This window comes from Dendrobates tinctorius, unplaced genomic scaffold, assembly GCF_039654945.1.
Source record: "Dendrobates tinctorius isolate UK_male_01 unplaced genomic scaffold, ASM3965494v1 ptg000138l, whole genome shotgun sequence".
NCBI lineage: Eukaryota > Metazoa > Chordata > Amphibia > Anura > Dendrobatidae > Dendrobates > Dendrobates tinctorius.
The window spans coordinates 13,834,530-13,855,840 of NW_027361806.1; the positions used below are offsets into that span (position 1 = coordinate 13,834,530).

At 45.1% G+C, this 21,311-nt stretch overlaps 1 protein-coding gene across 3 annotated transcripts; it reads left to right on the top strand.

Moving 5' to 3' along the window:
• The first annotated feature begins 2 nt into the window (after positions 1–2).
• USP1 (ubiquitin specific peptidase 1) lies at positions 3–9,493 on the top strand. 3 transcript variants are annotated; one of them, XM_073544637.1, is made up of 9 exons: positions 3–139; positions 1,679–1,905; positions 2,123–2,249; positions 2,387–2,494; positions 2,580–2,740; positions 4,048–4,688; positions 5,638–5,802; positions 6,847–7,048; positions 8,250–9,493. In XM_073544637.1, the coding sequence occupies exons 2-9, from the start codon at positions 1,733–1,735 to the stop codon at positions 8,950–8,952; spliced, it is 2,280 nt and encodes a 759-aa protein (XP_073400738.1). In that variant the 5' UTR covers positions 3–139; positions 1,679–1,732; the 3' UTR covers positions 8,953–9,493. The 3 variants fall into 3 exon arrangements, with proteins under 3 accessions (XP_073400738.1, XP_073400737.1, XP_073400739.1); XM_073544636.1 differs by having other exon boundaries at positions 119–266; XM_073544638.1 differs by having other exon boundaries at positions 119–266; positions 4,048–4,664.
• Positions 9,494–21,311: the final 11,818 nt, after the last annotated feature.

A 21,311-nucleotide genomic window follows, 5' to 3' on the forward strand; every position in this document is an offset into this window, starting at 1 on the left:
GGCAGCACGTCCTTCCGCCGTCCAAACCAATAGCAGAGGCCGCGCTCATCACGTGCTACCATTCTTCCAATCAAAGGACTAGAACTGCCTGCCCTTAACAAAAAGTGAAAGCGGTGCGCGGAAGTCGGCGTACGTCAAGGTGAATGACGTCAGCACGTCGGGTTAGGCGGGCGGCTTTGGCCTGTGGAGCTCCCGGATTGTGATTTGGGCGGATTTTCCCGCCAGATGAGGAAGATGTGCTGAGGCTGCTGCTCCCAGCCCGGCAGGTACGAGTTCTGTGGTGACAGCTCTCTGGCCGGGCGTCGTTGTGACTCCCGAGCTCCGGGGCCGCCCACACTGGGGGATTTTTTTTTTTGAAGTACGCACAACAAAGTGCGAGTAATGGCGGCGGCGCTGCTCCGGTCCCTGCATCACGTGGTGCGCTCAGTGAGGGCGGCGCCGCTCCTGTCCGATCTGTGCCATGTCAGAGGCTCGTGGGGGACTACAACTCCCAGCATGTGCATAGTCAGGGCGTGCTGGGACGTGTAGTCCGCCAGTATGTGCATCAGGGATCGTACGGGATTGGATGCGGGGACGGTAGCGCGGGGTTGGGTGCGCCGCCGCCGCGGGGACGGTAGCGCGGGGTTGGGTGCGCCGCCGCCGCGGGGACGGTAGCGCGGGGTTGGGTGCTCCGCCGCCGCGGGGACGGTAGCGCGGGGTTGGGTGCTCCGCCGCCGCGGGGACGGTAGCGCGGGGTTGGGTGCTCCGCCGCCGCGGGGACGGTAGCGCGGGGTTGGGTGCTCCGCCGCCGCGGGGACGGTAGCGCGGGGTTGGGTGCTCCGCCGCCGCGGGGACGGTAGCGCGGGGTTGGGTGCGGGGACGGTAGCGCGGGGTTGGGTGCGCCGCCGCCGCGGGGACGGTAGCGCGGGGTTGGGTGCGCCGCCGCCGCGGGGACGGTAGCGCGGGGTTGGGTGCGGGGACGGTAGCGCGGGGTTGGGTGCGCCGCCACTTTATCACCGCTGTGATAGAAAGGTGTCAGGACACGCAGAGCATCACTGACACAAATCTGCTCACCTGTCAACGAGTGCAAAGCATCCCAATTCCAGAAGAGAAAAATGGTCCAAAATAGAGGTTGATCCTGCCCTTCAGTTATAATATGAAACTATTTCTTCACCTAAAAACATGTATCAAAAAATCATCAGACAATTCACAAAGTTAGAAAAAGATCACACAGGATTGTGATCTAGGTTGACGTGTCTTGAGTAACTTGATTATGAGTAAGCAGTGTCACTTCAAAACGTGTCAACCTAGATCATAATTCTGAGATTTTTTTTCTCGGACTTTGAACCTTCTGATGATGATAACATTTTGATATGTTTTTAGGTGAAGAAATAAGTTTTTTTTTATATTTTATTTGAAGGGCTGGATCAACCTCTTATTTTTTTCATCAGTGCCAGCTCTACGTACCCACACAACTTCCTCTTTCTTCGGTGATGCTGACTTCCTGTTTTGGGTAGACCTATCTGATGTGATGTTCCTGACTTGCACAGAAACCTGTGACCATACGTGCACTTTGTGTGGCTACTTGGCAGGTGTAGAAGCTCCAGGCTCGGACCTCTGCTTTGTACCGGTTCAACTTTATCAGGGCATTAATTTCCTGTCTAACTTGTAATTAATGTCAGCCTGTTTTTCTTTACAGGTGACCCCTCTCATAGCGCCATCCCCAGGCTCTGGTGGAAATCACAGCAGGAAAATGCCAGGGGTTACTCAGTGTGAAAGTCAGACAGTGCTGGCCAAAAGCAGCCCCACCAAAAGGAGCCGCCTGTCTCTGCGCTTCTTCCAGAAAAAAGAGGCAAAAAGAGCTTTGGACTTCGCTGAAACCCCACAACCTGAAGAGGAAAATGTAGAGGAAAAGGAGACCGAAGTGTATGTGCCACAATATATATTATTGTCTAAAAATTTATAGAAAAAATGAATGGCACTAATATCCAACTATCTAACTTGCCACAAAAGAGAGACGGCATCCATTGATACTTTTGTGAGAAGTACCTGTATATGGTTATGTCCTTGTGCTGATATGTAAGTTGTGCACATGTGATGTTTCGGTTGAAACACTTATTTTTTTTTTTCTTTTCTCACGAAGCTATGATGAGCTGGTTCCTGAGGCGCAGATATCTCCACCTGTCTGCTGTGTGAAAAACGAAAGCTTGGTTCCTTTTGTAGGATTCAACAATCTTGGCAACACCTGCTACCTTAACAGTATACTTCAGGTACAGACTCAAATACCTTTTTTCTTTTCCTAACTGGTTTTGTCTTTAGATTTTTTTTTTTTTTTTTTTTTTTTTTAGTTCTTTAGCTTCACATACAATAATACAAATTGACCAATAGTACTCTCATTTCTTTTCAGGTTTTATGCTATTGTCCTGGGTTCAAAAGTGGTGTGAACCAACTATGTGATGTTATATCTAAGACGAGGGGGAAGGAAGGCAAAGAACATGCTGCCGAAAAAAATAAAGTAAATGTTTTTTTTTTTGTTTTATTTTTAAGACTACATTGTCTTAAAATGTTGAAATGTTACTAATAAATCAAATGTCTTACAGGAGTGTGTGAAAGACAACTTGCCCGCAAGTTACGAGGTTATCTGCAGTTTGAGTTCCTTGATTCATTCCACGGAGGTCCTACAAGTCAGCTATCTGTTAAATGCAGAGAATTACGATACCGAGCTTTCTGCACAACCCAAGAGACTTCTGAACACGCTGAGGTACGAGGCACTACAGGCATGGGATATAGTGGGTTATCAGATCACAATGCAAAGGGTTAATCTGCTGTCTAATCCTTTCTAATCAGTAGTCCAGGAAAGCCACTATCAATTGCTTCAGCTAGGGGGCCTTCTGTGATCATCACATTAAAGGGAACCGGTCAGGTCTCCCATGTCTTCCAACCAATCAGCATTCACCTATGTATGATTAAACTTCATGTTAAACCAGCTCTGTATAATGTAATTCAGTTTAATGTTTTAAAAACGCATTTCTATTATCCTTGTTTCCTATGTGAATGAGCTCTTTGACTAGATGGGGCGTTAGTCGCCCCATACTAGTCAGCCCTCTTTCCATGTTAACATGTCAGTGGGTGAGAGAACATAATTTTCATGACCCAGCCTCATCGTCAGCTCATGTAAATCTCGCACATGCACGCCGCTCATTTCGGCAGCGTAACTGCGTCTCTGAAGCCAGGTGTACGCTTCCCAGCTTCAAAGCCGCAATGCGCATGACTGTAAGCCATCTTCTGAACTTCCGGTCATGCGCAGTGCACCTCTGAAGCTGGGTGCAGGTACTAGGGGGATCTAGAAGTTGTCAATCACACTCGGATGTCACAGATTCATCAGCGGGAAGATGGTCTCTAAGGAGCGGTCCAGTTAAGTGGAACAGAAACCTTGTTTTCACACCTTCTTGACCTGACTTTAGAGGGGTTGTCCAGTCTTGGGGCTCAAGTCTGTAATCACTATATTTGACTGCAGACTTGTGAATCCTCACAATGCACACGGTCTGGATTCCATAATGCAGTCATGGGGCTGCGAGTATGTGATTTGCATAGTTCCAGCCACATTCCGAATAGACATGTCTTACCTCGATCAATTCACTGGTATTCGGCGAGGCCGTGCATGTCTGGTCGGCACATGACCGTACGTGTGCATAGAGTGCAATCCTGGACAACCCCTTTATTAATACACCACATGCCAGATGCTGGTGTATGGAGTAGCCTCAGCTTAGCCAGCCCCAAATTCACATGATATCAGCTGTTATAATGCTGGCATCTCCCTGTAAAAGCAGCAACCAGAGAAGGTGCTGTTGGCTGCCGTTTAATGGTTTCAGTAGATCAATCATGGCAGGACGATGGGTATTTATGCAGTCATTCTGACATGGATTTTCACAGTAAGTTCACTAGGTCTAGGATCTATTAATATTGTATGCAGCTAGTGATGGGTCTGCTATAGCCTTTTTTATGTTAATAACTTGGTAATATACAAGCTGTCCCCATCTAAATGTTCCACCTTGAACTTTTCACTAGGGAACTCAATCCGATGTATGAGGGGTTTCTCCAACACGACGCACAGGAAGTGTTGCAGTGCATTTTGGGAAACATTCAGGAGGCCTGTCAGGAACTCAAAAAAGAGCTGATAAGTTTCCATGTGAATGAAGTGGTGACCTTGCAAGCTGACAACAAGGAGATGGGTGGTTGTGAGACTGGAGCTGGTGCGCCTGACATGTCTTCTAAAGCTGAATGTGAGGATCCAAAAATTGAAAATGGCAAAAGAAAGAGCGACAACGAGGTTGGCAACGCAAAGAAAAAAACAAAGCTAACAAAGGAGCCAGCGCCCCAAGAGCAAAGAATGACGAGATCGAAAAGGAAATCTGTACTGGAAAAGCAGGAAGATAAAGGAGCCAGTACTAAAGTCAGCGCTGACCCAGCTCCCAACACTCAGCACAAAAAATCCAGATTAGGATTGAGCTGGTTAAAGTCCGGTAAACAGCCGAGTATTTTATCAAAGTTCAAAAGTCTAAGTAAACTGGACAGTTCGTCTAAACGTTCCCCCACCGATATCCTAAACCCTGACATCCAACCGGAGCAATCCAAAAAAGAGGAGGCAACAAAGGAAGGCGAGGAATGTAAGCTGGAGGAAAGCGGTGAGCCCAAGACTTCTCCGAGTGGTGGGTAGTACTATAGTCAAGGGATATGAATCAGCTAAACTTTTATTGTAATGACTTCCTCGAATAACTGCAAATCTTTTCCATCAGGGCGGGGCTATTAATTTTCCCAAAGGGCCACATGAGACTTTGGCTGTTGTGGAGACCAAACCAATAGGCTGCAGAATGTTAGCGCTATAGAAATAAAATTTAGCAGGCTGAAATAATTCTACTTGATAATATTAACAGTAATTACAATAAAACCACTTAAAATTGAGCAGAATTAAGTATTTTGCTATCCCCCTACATATAGCGTGATCCCCCACATAGCCTCCCTATATATAGTGGGAGCAGCCACATAGCCTCCATATATACAACGTAAGATATATATCTATGTTTCAATCTGACGCTGAGAGAGATAGAAAGAGATATATATATATATATATATATACACATACCCACCCTCTCCTTGCTCCCGTTCACCCGGCCGGCGCTCTGCTCCGTTCTTTGATTCACTGACTCTGCAGTGCATGGTTGATGCGGTGAAATGACGTCATTGTGCCATCTTTCTCACGCTGATTGGTGGGAGATGGCGCGGGTGGCCCCTACTCCACCAATGTATTCTCCACTGTCTGCATCAGATGCAGACAGCAGTGACCGCTTCGGGCAGAGGCCTCGGTGCAGCCTATGGGCCACTGTTTTCAGCTGCTGTGTTCGGTCTTTCAATCGGGTGGGCCCGCATGGATTTGGTCACCACTCAATACATGGTCACACGTCCCGGCCCTGACAGTATCTGCAGTGACATTTTGGCACTGATTGCTATGAAGGATACAAAAGTGGAGACTAGTTGTAAACCAGTCTTAGACATTGTAGGGATCCCACCTGCTCTATTGTAGGGGCTTTGAATTTTACTAAACTAATTTGTAAAGCGATTGTGGGTTCTCCAGACCTGATGGATTTCTTGATTTTATAGAGATGAGCGAGTTTGAACTGGTGGAGAGATTATTCCAGGGCCAGCTGGTGCTAAGAACACGATGTCTGGAGTGTGAATGTTACACTGAGCGGAGGGAAGACTTCCAAGATATCAGCGTTCCTGTGCAGGAAAGCGATACCCCAAAGCCAGAAGAATCCTCTGACAGTAAGTACTTCCTCCACATATACAATGGAATTTACACTGGAGGTCTGAACGGCAGCTAAGTTAAGGCCCCGTCACACATAAAGGTGCACCAGCAATCCCGACAACGATACGACCTTGTCAGGATCGCTGGTGCATCGCTACATGATCGCTGGTGAGCTGCCAAACAGGCAGCTTCACCAGCGATCAGCACCAGCTAGGACGCTGGTCTCTAAGGTAAATATCGGGTTACTAAGCGGCGAGCGTCACTTAGTTACCCGACGTGTACCTTAGAAACCTGCGTGCTCGCGCCGGGAGCTGCTAGCACGCAGGTTTCTAAGGTACACATCGGGTAACTAAGTGACGCACGCCGCTTAGTAACCCGATATTTACCTTAGAGACCAGCTCCCAGCGCCTGCTTAGAGCGCTGGGAGCCTCGCTTGATCGTTGGCTCCCGCTGCCCACACGCAGCGATGCGCACTGGCCAGCGGGAGAACAGCGATCAAAAACGGCCCAGGCCGATCGAGCACGATCAGCGATACCTGGCGGGGGGACAAATCGCTGATCCCCATCACACACAGCGATGTCGCTGGCGAGATCGCTGTGGCGTCACAAAATCTGCGATCTCTCTAGCGAGATCGTTGTGTGTGATGGGACCTTTAGTCATCCTTCTTTCCCAGTGCTGCACATTAAAAATTATACACATTATAAGCATTCACTAATCTCTGATAATGACTAGGAGCCTAAATCTTAACTGATGTTTTGTATGGCAGCCTTTAATTAAGGGGGCACTGGAGTATGAGGCAGCAAAGTCACTGACGGCCATGCACCTCTTAATGAAGTAGGTGCAGCGTTCAACTTTCGTCGCCCAGAAATGTTACTGCAGGGGCTGGAGTACACGTCTGGTGTAATTTACACCTCTTTAGTGGGTCTCGTGTAAGGGATCAAAGGAATAGAACAAGCATGTTACATCGCTAGACCTTAGCTACATCTCTTGTATAGGTCCTCAAGGTCTGAACTTTAATCACACTCGTACATTGATCATTTTTTTTATTTTATTTTTTTTAGTTTCACCAGATCCCAGACAAGAAATTAAAACCTTAAAATGGGCGATCTCTCAGTTTGCGTCTGTGGAGAGAATAGTTGGAGAAGATAAATACTTCTGTGAGACCTGCCGTCATTACACAGAAGCGGAGAGAAGTCTCCTGTTTGATAAGATCCCGGAAATTGTGACCATTCATCTCAAATGTTTTGCTGCAATAAGCTCTGAGTAAGTCTTGTCAAATTCTTCACATTTTGTAGATGTAGGTAATGACTTCTGATTTTTATAGGCGAACTTTGTAAAATACCGTATATATACATATACAGGGTGGTCCAAAAGTAGGTGGACTGAAAATAACATTTATTTTGATTTATATATAAATTTATATTTACGAACACAAGCATAACATTTGACAATTAAATTTTATTCTGAACAATAATACAAAAGCCCTTAAATTTTATCAACGCAGGTGCTCAAACTGTTTTACATCACAATTTGCACAGCTTTGAAGTCTGCCCTACGCTTGGACAAACATTTTTGCACATGTCTCTGGGTATTAATTTCTTGAAATGCATCTCTTATGTAACTTTTCAAATCACTGACATTTTTTGGTTTTTGACTACAAACCTTGTCCTTGAGTACTCCCAAAAAGAAAAAATCCATTGGGGTCAAGTCTGGTGAACGCGCCGGCCAATCCATTTCTTATGAAATGTTTCATTACCCTATTACACATACTGTCCACCTACTTTTGGACCACCCTGTATATATTTGTCACTTTATCAGAGCTGTAAAGGTTTTATTTTTGTCAATTGAGCTGTAGTCAGGCTTTATTTTGCTCTGCTTATGATAAATTTCATCAGTTAATTATATTTTCACAGATCTGCATTTCACACATGTGATACTGATTATCTTGTGTGTTTTTTTTTTTTTTTTTTTTTTTTAATTCTGAGAAATGGTTTACGTTAATTTTTTTAGTTTTATACAGAGGGGTGAAGAGGGCAATCAGTCAGTTTCAGGTGGGCTATGGGTAGCAGAACAGTTGTGCCTTTTAAGTGCTTCTGTCAAAGACTGACAGCAGCAATTAAATGGTTAAGGAGCAGCAATTTGACACTATCGCAACGCCAGTCACTACTGTCGGTGGCATGTGTCGGCTGTGTAATGTAGCTGGTGGTTATGGAGCCGCCTCAACTCCTGAGCCTGCTCATTGTTTGCAATGCAATGTACCAGTTTGTCCCATGTTGGAAAGAGGTTAGACAAGCAGCAGAACTGTGGATTTTGTGTGGTCTTCATCCAGGTGCCTTTTTTTTTTTTTTTTACCCACATCAAAAAAATACAGTGTCCTTGCACATACAGAAAGCTTGGCCCTGCAGGATAAGCCAGTATTTGTGTTGGCTTTGCTAAAAATCAAGCTTTTTTTTCTTTTCCCCAGGTTTGATTCTTACGGCGGACTTTCTAAAGTGAACACTCCCTTGTTGACGCCATTGCAACTGTCCCTAGAGGAGTGGAGTACCAAGCCATCGAGGGACATTTATAGGCTTTTTGCTGTGGTAATGCACAGTGGAGTGACCATCAGCAGCGGCCACTACACGGCATACGTCAAACTGAGTGACTTCAACCTCCAGATAGACCAGGTGAAAGCTCCTGCAGACCACAAGGAATTAATAAAGACTGAGCCACCGATGGAAGAGGAAGCTCGATCTTCTGACGGCGAAGTCATTTTTCGAAGTGGTGCAAACTTACCTGCAACAAGCAGCAAAGTAGCCAAAAAGAGTATGGACACAGTAGGGCTCCTTGGAGGGCAGAAAAGTAAACCTGATTTTGAGCAGCTGCCTACACCAAAACCCCCAAAAACTGAGCAAAATCAGGATGAAAAAGGATTAGGTTCTGGCCTCAGCGGAGACATCCATGTTGAAAATGACAACATCTTGCAAACTGCTACAGATGGACCCAGCTGCACTAAGTCTGTGTTATATGCGCTGCAAAGTCTGAGGGAGTACGAGGGAAAGTGGCTACTCTTTGACGATTCGGAAGTAAAAGTGACTGAAGAAAGAGACTTTTTGACCACGATTTCCCCGACCACTCGATCCACATCCACTCCCTACCTGCTGTTTTATAAAAGGATTGCAGAGTAGTCCCCGCTCCGATCTGCCTGTATCATATGTAAAGTTACCGTCTCTGCCAGTGTATGTATATATCTGTATCCTGTATATATGGAGATCTATGTGCGACTGAAGCGCTACAATCCTACAGATTGTATGTAGAGCCTTGGTATGTATATATACTTTATATATAGATTTCTGTACATTTTTTTTTCTCTCCCCACATACTTATTACAATTACTGCTAATTTTTTTTTTTTTTTTAAAGTTTCCTAATCTATATACTAAATGAGATATATTGGTCTAGTGACCAGAACATGGCAGCTTTTTGGGTAACTTTATGCCAAGTTATTTTGTTAGATCAGCAATAATGTATAGACTTCTACAACCTATTTATTAACAGGTCTATGATATCCAGATGTAGACTGCAGCCTTTACAGGACGATAGGTGACTTCAGGAAAATTAATTTTCTAATAGTTTAATAGAATTTTTCTCGAGTCTTTGTAATTCAGTGTTGTCTGTTGTAATTATGCACAAGATTTGTAATTGGATAAAAGCTTGTTTTTTAGATTTCTACCTTCTTCCTGCGCCTCTATTTTTTTTGCAATCTTAATTGCTCAGATTGGGTGTTATTTACTGGGTTCAAATACAGTAAGGCTGGTTTCACACTAGCCTTTTTTTGCGCTGCGTGCGCATACATGCGCAGTGCGCCCCCTATGTTTAACAGGTGTGCATTGTCTAGCGTTTGTATGTGTTTTTTTTGCAGTGTGTGCCTATGCGCGCCGGACACACCCTGTTGCATTTTCTGTGCGCTCAACTGTGCACGAAATGCGCAAAGTCTATGGGAACGCTGACGTACGCATGGACATGCGCACGTCAGCGTTTAAAAAACGCATGCGTTTGCATATTTTTTGCGCATGCCTGTTAACCAAACACTTGAAGCGTTTTTGTATGCGTTTGCACTGCGCATGGAGCTCAGCGCAAAAAAAATGCTAGTGGGAAAGTAGCCTAACGGGCGCTTTTGGACCTCCTTCATTGATTTTTCAACAAGCTCCAGAGTATTAATGAAAATCTACTTACCTGAAACATGGCCTCCAATCCCCCAGTTCAGGACTAGGATGGAATTTTACTCCATGCAAAGGGTAATTCTCACTTAGTTTTAACCTCTGTCCACTAACCTTAAAAGCCTCCTGCATCCCCACTGACAGGAGTAGGTGCAGAGGCGTCTTGTCAGCGGCTTATTTCACTATCCATTCAATATGCATACATAAGAGGGGTCTGGAGAAATGTCTGTCAACCTAACAATGTGTAGGTGCCCCTTTATTAGATGATAGGAAGACAACTCCTACAAGGTCTAAAGTGGGTGTGAGGGAGTAGAGAGACACAAAAAACACCGGTGTTAGCAGCAGCACAGAGCAAAAGAGAAAAAAAAGAAAAAATGAACCAGTTCGGAAGCAGGCACTGATCCTGGTTTTCCAGATCGGTTTCTTCATTTGCTATGTAATCTGAGAGCAGCACAACATAGGGGCAGAGTCTGATTCTACTAATGTTACTTACTGGGTTTTTTTTTTTTTTTGTTACAATAGATCAGTGTTTTCAGCAGAGGACTAGGTGTCTTGTGCCCCCCGGTCTATCCACACCCTAGCACTGTGTAGACTGTATATTAATCATAGAGTCGTAAAGTTGGAAGGGACCTCCTGGGCCATCTGGTCCAACCCCCTGCTCAAAGCAGGATTTGCTAAATCATCCCAATCAGATGTCTGTCCAGCCTCTGTTTGAAGACTTCCATTGAAGGAGAACTCACTACTTCTCGTGGCAGCCTGTTCCACTCATTGATCACTCTGTCAAAGTTTTTTCTAATATCTAATCTGTGTCTCCTCCCATTGTTTCATCCCATTGCTTCTAGTCTTTCCTTGTGCAAATGAGAATAAAGTTGATCCTTCTACAATGTGACAGCCCTTTAGATACTTGTAGACAGCTATTAAGTCTCCTCTCAGTCGGCTCTTTTCCAAACTAAACATTCCCAAATCCTGCAACCTTTCCTCATAAGACAGGGTTTGCAGACCGGTCACCATTCTGGTCGCTCGTTTCTGAACTTGCTCCAGTTTGATGTCTTTTTTAAAATGTGGTGCCCAAAACTGGACACAATATTCCAGATGAGGTCTGACCAAAGAGGAGTAGAGGGCAATAATGACTTCACGTGATCTAGACTGTATGCTTCTGTTAATACATCCTAGAACTGCATTTGCCTTTTTTTGCTGCTGCATCACACTGTTGACTCATATTCAGTCTGTGATCTATTAGTATACCCAAGTCTTTTTCACATGTGCTGTTGCTTAGCCCTATTCCTTCCATTCTGTATATGCTTTTTTTCATTTTTATTGCCCAGATGTAGTACTTTGCATTTTTCCCTGTTAAAAACCATTCTGTTAGTTGCTGCCCACTGCTCCAGTTTATTTATATCTTTTTGAATCCTCTCTCTCTTCTCTAGTATTAGCTATCCCTCCTAGCTTTGTGTCATCAGCAAATTTAATCAGTTTACCCTCAATTTCTTCATCTAAATCGTTGATAAAGATCTTGAACAATACAAGGCCCAGGACAGAGCCCTGTGGTACCCCACTTGAGACATTCTTCCAACTGGATGTGCAGCCATTTATGACCACTCTCTGGGTCCGATCACTAAGCCAGTTATGAATCCACCTAACAGTTGCCTTGTCCATTCCATACTTAGTCATTTTTTCAATAAGGATTGTATGAGATACTTTGTCAAATGCTTTGCTGAAGTCAAGATATACTATATCTACAGCATTTCCTTGATCCACCCAATCAGTGATTCTGTCATAGAAGGAAATTAAGTTAGTCTGACATGACTTATTAGTTACAAACCCATGCTGACTGTTTAATCACTTCATTCTTATCCAGGTACTGACATACATGTTGTTTAATTTGTTCAAAGATCTTTCCTGGTATAGAAGTCAGACTCACCGGCCTATAGTTGCCTGGGTCCACCTTCTTCCCCTTTTTGAAGATAGGAACAACATTTGCTCTTCTCCAGTCTTCTGGGACTTCTCCTGTTCTCCAAGAATTTTCAAAGATTATGGAGAGGGGTTCAAAAATTTCTTCTGCTATCTCCTTCAGTACTCTGGGGTGTAATTCATCTGCACCTGGAGACTTGAATTCATTTAGGTTAGCTAAGTGTTTCCTCACTATCTTTCTGTTTATAGATATCCTGGATTCTTCTATTCCCTTAATAGGACAGTGAAGAACAGTTGATGTTACATTTCCTTTCTGAGAGAAAACAGATGCAAAATAGGAATTTAAAAGTTCGGCCTTCTCAACATCCTGTCTTACCATTTCATCCTGTAAAAATCCTATAGCATCTTTGACTTTTCTTTTACTTTTTACATATCCCCAAAATCCTTTATTATTGCTTTTGACATCTCTTGCAAGCCTCAATTCATTGTCAGCTTTAGCTAATCTGATTTGTGCCGTGCAGGTTCTGCAGACAGCATTATATTCTTCTTTAGATATGCCTCCCTCTTTCCATTTTATAAACATTTTTTTCTTTCTTTTTAGCATGTGCTTAAGTTCTGTGTTCATCCATCCTGGCTTCCTTAAATGCTTCCTATTCTTCCCTCTTTTCGGAATTGTTAACAATTGTGCTTTGAGAATTTCATTTTTCAAGATTTCCCATCCTTCCTGGATATCCAGCCATTGGATCCCTCCAATTCTCTTTCTGAATCCCTTAAAATCTGCCTTTCTGAAATCAAACCTTGACGTCTGAGTCTTCACAGGTCTTCCTCCTCTAGTTATCCAAAATTCTAAAATAGCATGGTCGCTACCTCCTAGGGTCCCAGCCACCTTTACCTCCTCAACCATTTCCTCCCTGTTTATAAGGATTAGATCCAAGGTAGCAGTTCCCCTTGTTTTCTCCCCTACCTTTTGGAAGATAAAGTTGTCAGCAAGAAAGGATAAGAATTTCCTTGACCTGTTAGTTTTGCCTGAGAGAGATTCCCAACAAATGTCTGGATAGTTGAAATCTCCCATGACAACTGTCATATTTTTTGGAGAACTTGGCCATTTGATGCATAAAGAGTTCATCCATATCTTCAGCTTGCACAGGCGGCCTGTAGTAAATGCCTACAATGGTGTCCTTTCCATTGTTCTGTCCTTGTATTCTTACCCAAACAGTTTCCACAGAACTCCCAGTCTCTGAAGCTTCAATCTCTGTGCAGATATACGCGTTTCTAACATACAATGCAACACCTCCTCCTCGTTTATCAAGTCTGTTTCTTGCAAATAAGTTGTATCCTTCTAGTCTTTTATTCCAATCATGTGTATTGTCCCACCAAGTTTCAGTGATTCCAATGACATCATATTTCTTTTCCTTCCTGTGTTAGTAGTTCCAATTCTCCTTGTTTGTTGCCCATGCTTTGTGCATTAGTATAGAAACATTTTAGTTTGTGATTGGTTTCTCTTTCTCCAATATTTTTATTAGATTCTTTTGTATTTGTTCTTCCTTTCCACTTGTAATAGCAGAGTTCTCAATAGCATTTGTCAGGTGTATGGCTTTTTCTGGTCTTTTGCTTCCCTTCCCATGTTCTAGTTTAAAGCTCTCCTTACAAGTGTAGCAAGGCGACTTCCAAATACATGTTTTCCAGTCTTCGTAAGGTGCACCCCATCTCTAGCAAGTAGTCCATCGTATAGGTAATTCACTCCGTGATCCAGAAATCCAAATCGTTGCTGACGGCACCATCGACGTAGCCAGTTCACCTGCAGAATCTTATTCCACCTCCTTGTTCCATGGCCATCCACTGGGAGGATGGAAGAGAAGAACACCTGCGCTCCCAGTTCTTTCACTTTCTTGCCCAAGTCTCTGCAGATAGTTTCCAGGTTGTTTCTTGCGGTGTCATTTGTCCCCACATGTAGTAGCAGGAATGGGTAGTCATCTGTAGGTCTGAAGAGTCCTGATATCCTGTCAGACACATCTTTAATTTTTGCACCTGGAAGACAGCACATTTCTCTTGAAGTTATATCTGGTCTGCAGATAGTGGCCTCTGTTCCTCTCAGCAGGGAATTCCCCATGACCACCACTCTCTTTCTTCTTCACAACATTTTTCTTTCTCCATCCAGGAGGACTCTGAAGGCGTACAAGGTTGCTGTTTGTGGGCAAAGTCTTATCCTGATGTATTTCTTCGTTTTCCTGCGTGAGAGCCTGGTACTGGTTCCTGAGAAGTATGGGTGCTGACTGCCTCCTGCTTCTTTCTGGGTCACATGTCTCCATTCCTCTGTTTCTTCAGGTGCACTTCGAATTTCTTCTCTTTCTGTAACATGAAGAGATAATTCTGCTCTGTCTAAGAACTCTTCACCTTCCTTAATGATCTTCAACAAAGCTAACCTCTCTCTGAGATTTTGCAACTTTTCCTCCAACAGGGACACAAGCTTGCATTTGGGGCATGTGAAGTTTGGCTTTTCCACTGGCAAGTCTGTGAACATGTAGCAAGAAATGCAGCTCACCAAATGGCTCCTGGCCTCTTCCATATTGAGATTTCTTAAAAACGATGAAAGATGAGCCAAAATTTGCACGCTGTCAATCAGTGTTGGGGGTGAACTTGTACAGAGCTCAGCATTCTGAGCTCTGCTATCACAACAGCTGCACCCTGTAACCGGCATGCTTGTCTCTGCCTCCAAGGACAGCAGAGTGATGAGTTCGGCAGCTTTATTCTCCCATGCCCTCCAGGCAGAGTCCCTCTCTCCAACAATCATGTCTGCCTCCTCTCCTGATGTACTGGCCTTAACGCTTTCTTGGTTCGTTTCTTCACCTGCTGACATGCTCTCCCTTTATTACACAAGTCCTCGACAACATGCTAGCTTTCTTAGAACTTCTGAATTGGCATCTGTCCTTGTCCTCCTTTGCCATCTTTAAATAAGACCCTTGTGTTGTGCACCTTTCTTTTTCTCTCCAAGGTGGTCTCCTATCCACCACCTGCAGCTGTACCTCAGAGACTCTGTCCTGACAGCAGTTCCTCCTTCCCAGCCTCATCTTCAGATAGTGGTTCAGGGCTCCATTGGTTTCCGCTAGCAGGAGTGTACAGGCTGGTAAAAGGAGTCAGATCCAGGATGGGTACTGTTAACACTAGGCCAGAAAAATCAGGGCAAGATGTGTTACGGGGTCTAGATCAAGAAAAACACAAATCCTTTCCATGGATTGAAATAATTTGACCATTAGCATAAAGAGAGTGGAAGAAACCAGAGAAAAGAGGCATTCTCCCTCCATCCTTCAACAGGAAATATCCCTTTGACAAGCCTTTCTCATCATTATGGGATAAACCCCCTAAATTGGACGTGGCAATAACTAAAGCCTCCAGAAAGAACTCTCGCTGTGGCAGCAGCATACACCTAAAGTTCCTGTGTCCCCCAATGAAGCGATAGAGAAATCCCCTTGGTAGACAGAAACCTGCTTTTCTAAAAGGTACATGAAAGACCTCAGCAGGAGCCCTGAAGCTGGCAGTAGCAGCTATTGTGTACTGCCAGGTCCTTGATGGTCTGACTGGAACATCTGGAGTCCCAGTTAAAGGACAGGATGGCAAGGTATAACATCTAGGCCACTATTCCGCTTATATGGGTGGGCAGCGGCATTCCTATCCAATACATCTGTGGACTCTGTAAGGCTGGTGGCTAGGTTAGCCGCCCTTTAATGCAGCCCATAGGGCTTAGTGGGTAAAGTGCTGGCCGGGGGACATTCAGGCCAGATCAAGACTGTGTTCCATCCCTTGTGAGGGAGAGCATCTCTTTAGCCCATTCCTGGACGAGATCTTGGAGAAAGCGGGGGATGCCAAAACGAAGCCCTAGCTTTATCTATTCTTATCTACAGAGGAGCCTTCCTTAGGAGGCCTCCCAGAGATCAAGAAAAATGGGAAGATCACAGAAGAAAAGGTAGAAGCCTCATGTTCTAGACATCTTCCCAGGAAACCAGGTCAATGACTCATTGCCCAGGTAGGGGAAAGGCTTTCTTCCTTCTCTGCATGGGAGGGTATTTTGGCCAGTAGCTGGATCCTCAACCTGATGAGATCTGGATTGAGACTAGAATTCCAGTCGTTCCCACAAGGAAGATTTGTTTTGACTCCTCCTTGCTCCTCAGAAAAAGAGCAATTGGCACTAGAGACAGAAGTCCTGGACCTAGTTCAAAAAGCTATCCTCCTGGCGGTACCAGTGTCTGAAAGGGGGGAGGGGTGCTACACCCCTCTTTCTAATAAGCAGGCTAGATGGTTCCTTCAGGACTATAATAAATCTGATGTCTCTGAACAAATTCCTAAAGGTTCAGTCCTTTAAATATAATTATAATCTACTAGCTGAAGAGCCCGGCGCTGCCCGGGCATAGTAACTTACTGCAGTTAGTTATAACAAATAATGATTATATATATATATAGCTGTGTATAGCCCCGCCCACGCCGCATAGCCACATTCACTAGAATATTCCACATCATCCCGTCAGCCAGAGCCACCGGACTACTACCCATAATATCCCACATCATCCCGTCAGCCTGAGCCACCGGACTACTCCTAATATCCCACATCATCCCGTCAGCCAGAGCCACCGGACTACTACCACTAATATCCCACATCATCCCGTCAGCCTGAGCCACCCGACTACTACCACTAATATCCCACATCATCCCGTCAGCCTGAGCCACCAGACTACTACCCCTAATATCCCACATCATCCCGTCAGCCTGAGCCACCGGACTACTACCACTAATATCCCACATCATCCGATCAGCCAGAGCTACCGGACTACTACCCATAATATACCACATCATTCAGTCAGCCAGAGCCACTGGACTACTACTAATATCCCACATCATCCCATCAGCCAGAGCCACCGGACTACTACCCCTAATATCCCACATCATCCCGTCAGCCAGAGCCACCGGACTACTACCACTAATATCCCACATCATCCCGTCAGCCTGAGCCACCCGACTACTACCACTAATATCCCACATCATCCCGTCAGCCTGAGCCACCAGACTACTACCACTAATATCCCACATCATCCCGTCAGCCTGAGCCACCCGACTACTACCACTAATATCCCACATCATCCCGTCAGCCTGAGCCACCCGACTACTACCACTAATATCCCACATCATCCCGTCAGCCTGAGCCACCAGACTACTACCCCTAATATCCCACATCATCCCATCAGCCAGAGCCACCGGACTACTACCACTAATATCCCACATCATCCGATCAGCCAGAGCTACCGGACTACTACCCATAATATACCACATCATTCCGTCAGCCAGAGCCACTGGACTACTACTAATATCCCACATCATCCCATCAGCCAGAGCCACCGGACTACTACCCCTAATATCCCACATCATCCCGTCAGCCAGAGCCACCGGACTACTACTCCTAATATCCCACATCATCCCATCAGCCAGAGCCACCGGACTACTACCCCTAATATCCCACATCATCCCGTCAGACTGGAGTCAGAACCAGAGCGCTGAGTGGAACAGTCCTAACTTCCATACTAGGGATCCCTTTAAGAGAGGCCTGACGTCAGAATCAGAGCGCTGAGTGGAACAGTCCTAACTTCCATACTAGGGATCCCTTTAAGAGAGGCCTGACGTCAGAATCAGAGCGCTGAGTGGAACAGTCCTAACTTCCATACTAGGGATCCCTTTAAGAGAGGCCTGACGTCAGAATCAGAGCGCTGAGTGGATTTGCCCTGACTTCCATACCAATGATCCTTTTAATAGAAGCCTGGGGTGAGAATCAGAGCGCTGAGTGATTTACCCTATCTTCCATACCAGAGATCCCTTTAAGAGAGGCCTAGGGTCAGTACCAAAGCGCAGTGTGGATTTTCCCTCACTTCCATACCGAGGATCCCTTTAAGAGGGGACTTGGGTCAGAACCAGAGCGCTGAGGGATTTGCCCTAACTTCCATACAGGAGATCCCTTTAAGAGAACCTGGGGTCAGTACCCGAGGATTTGAAGGCAATTGCCCTGACTTCCATACCGGAGATCCCTTTAAGAAAGGCCTGGGGTCAGAACCACAGAGCTGAGTGGAACGGTCCTAACTTCCATACCGGGGATCTCTTTAAGAGAGCCTGGGGTCAAAACCAAGGCACTGGATGGATTTGCTCTGACTTTCATACCATTGATCCCTTTAAGAGGGAAGATGTGACTATGAGATGGAGGATGGGGATATGGGCACGGGAGGGGGGGGTATTCATTTCTGTCATGTGCTCTCTGCTCCTTTCTGGGGGGCAGACAATGGCTGGGAGCTTATGTTCCCCAAGATGCTAGATTTCTCCCACCATGTCAGTGTCTGCTGAGGTATCAAGTGGGAAAACTGTTGGTTATAGCAATCAACCACAGCTCAGCTTCTTTTGAACAGCTCCGGTGAAATGAAAGATGCTTTGTGATTGGTTGGTGATACACACACACATTCATTTTTACTTCTAGAGATTAAATCCGCAATAAAGCTGCTTTTTCCCCCATTTGTTTCATGGCCGATCTGGATTTAAAAGATGCGTACTATAAGGTGCCCATACATATAAAGCATCAAAAACATCTTAGGTTTGCAATAGTCATTGACAAGGTAGTTAGGAACTTTCAATTCAGGCCCCTCCCCCATTTGGACTGACTGTATCTCCTTGGGTCTTCACGAAGGAGGTTGCTGAGGTCATGGTTCATCTTCGAGAAAAGGATGTTGATCATCCCATAGCTAGATGATTTCCTGGTGGTAGGCTGATCAATCCACCAGTGTTAAGAGTCAGCGATGGCTGCTCTAAAGGATCTTAGCTGGCTATTGAATCTTAAGAAGTCCAGATTAGCACCCCACGTCATTCAAGAGTTTCTGGGACTCATAGTAAACTCAAGTGCAAAGATGTCACCTCCCAGTGATTAAAATAGAAAAGATACAGTGCCAAGTGAAGCGAGACATAGAAGTCCTGTCCATGTCCCTTAGGAGTGCGATGTTCCCTGCTGGGTACTTTAACCTCATGCTTTCTGGAAGTTCCTTGGGCCCAGTTCCATTCCAGGATACTGCAACGGGACATTTTATGTAGTGATTTCTCCCTTAGGGGGCACGTGGAATGCAGGATAACGCAATCCCTTCAGACATTGCAATCCCTCTGGTGGTCGTTAGATGGATCAAACCTGTCCAGGGTGTGTTCCCTGGGTCGTTGGAGGTCACAAGGGTTGTCACTAGAGTTGAGCGACTTTGGTCGGATCGGGTTTCGTGAAACCCGAATGAAACAAAATAAGTTTCAGATGAAACTCGTCCGACTAGAGCAAAACAAAGTCGGAGTTTCGTCCGAAACCCGACCCCAATGCAAGTCAATGGGAAATAAAAGTCGGACGAAACTCCGACTTTGTTTTGCTCTAGTCGGACGAGTTTCATCTGAAACTTATTTTGTTTCATTCGGGTTTCACGAAACCCGATCCGACCAAAGTCGCTCAACTCTAGTTGTCACCACTGATGCAAGCCCCACAGGGTGGAGGGCTCATCTAGGTAGGGATTTGGTCCAGGGAGTCTGGACTAGGAAGGAGAGAATGTTTTTCATCAAATACAAAAGGAACTTCTGGCAGTAGAGCAGGCTGTAAGTAAATTCCTTGTTTCGCTAGAGGGCCAGCATGTCCGGATCCTCTCAGACCATCAAGTGTCAGTGCCTTACATAAATCACCAGTTAGGGACTAGGTCCAAATCATTGATGGAGGTGACAGATCACTTGTTCCAGCTAGCAGAGGGTCATCTCTTTTCTTTGATGACTCTACATATAGAAGGGAAGGAAAACACCAAAGTGGACTTCTTAAGCTGCAATGCTCCAAGACACGGGGAGTAGGAGCTAAATCGGGACCTCTTCAGTCAGATAGTTCAGATGCGGAGTTCACCTAGTTCTAGACCTTTTTGCCAGCAGACTAAACCTAAAGGTGAAGGAGTTTTGTTCCTTGGATCCCAGTGAGAATCTCTTAGTGGTATATGCTTTCCTGGCCCCTGTGGGATTTCAGTCTGGCATATGTCTTCCCTCCAGTAGCCCTGATCCTGCTAGTGATTACCTCCTTCTGGCCCGAGAGACCATGGTTTTCATAGCTAAGGAAAATGTTGGTGTCTGATCCATGGGTTTTTCCGGAGGTCCCAAATCACCTGTTTCAAAGGCTAGTATACCATCCATGAGCAGACAACCTCCACTTGACGGCGTAGAATATGAAAGGGCACTGTAAGGGAGAGCGTTATTTTCCCAAATCTCATCTCCACCCTGCTTCAGAGTAGGAAGGCAGTCACGACCATGATTTATGCTAGAATTTGGAGAAAGTTCTTTTCCTCCTCGGGGTCTAGGGTCGTTGATGATGCTCCTGTGGCCAAAATTTGAGTTTTTGCAGAAGGGTCTTGAAGTGGGATTGTCCACCATTACCCTAGAAGTACAGATGGTGGCTCTCGGAGCTCTGTATAGCTGTGATTTGGCAGGTATTTATTGGATATTTCGGTTTATAAAAGCTTTGTTGAGATATAGGCCCATCGCTAACAAATTTAGTTCTATGGGATTTAAATTTGGTCCCGACAGCTTTAATGGACATTTAATTTGAGCACTTAGAATCTGCAACTCTTAAAATTTGTTTGCTCCAAACAGCCCTGTTTGTAACGTTAACATCAGTCTCTCATATAATATTAGAAAGGGTCAAATGTAATCTCATGTATATATATCCCTTAAAAAAGATACTTTATTCATTAAAAACCACAAATGTGGTAAACACCAACAAAGTGACAAAAATAGAAAAAAACGGAAAAGTGTTCAAACATGAAACCACTCTAAGGTGACACCTAAGAGTCCCTGATATAACCCTGAGCTGAGGTCTGCCTGTCTGCGGAGGTTGGCACCCTAGGGGGGAACGTTGTGGCGCCCCCGCTCAACGAAGGCTGTCCCTAGGGGCCCTGGTATACCCTAGATCCACTAGTGGTCACCTCTACCCATTGATAAAGGGGAACCTCTACTGCTAGACAGAGACCAATCTGCTCTATAGAGGGCCCTGTGTCCCAAAGAGAAGAAGTTAAAAAAAGAGAGAACACATGGCATAAGGTGGTGTGATCAAATACTCAATTGCATAATTAAGTCACCAATATCTTCTCTTTTTATATGAAGAGACTGTGCAGTTGTGGGATTTGTGGCAATAAGGAGTGCATCTAAAATGTCCCGTATATGACTCCCATTAGCATATTTATGATGCCCCATTGTGGATATTGGTGACATAATTATGCAATTGAGTATTTGATCACACCACCTGATGCCATATGTGTTCTCTCTTTTTTTAACTTCTTCTCTTTGGGACACAGGGCCCTCTATAGAGCAGATTGGTCTCTGTCTAGCAGTAGAGGT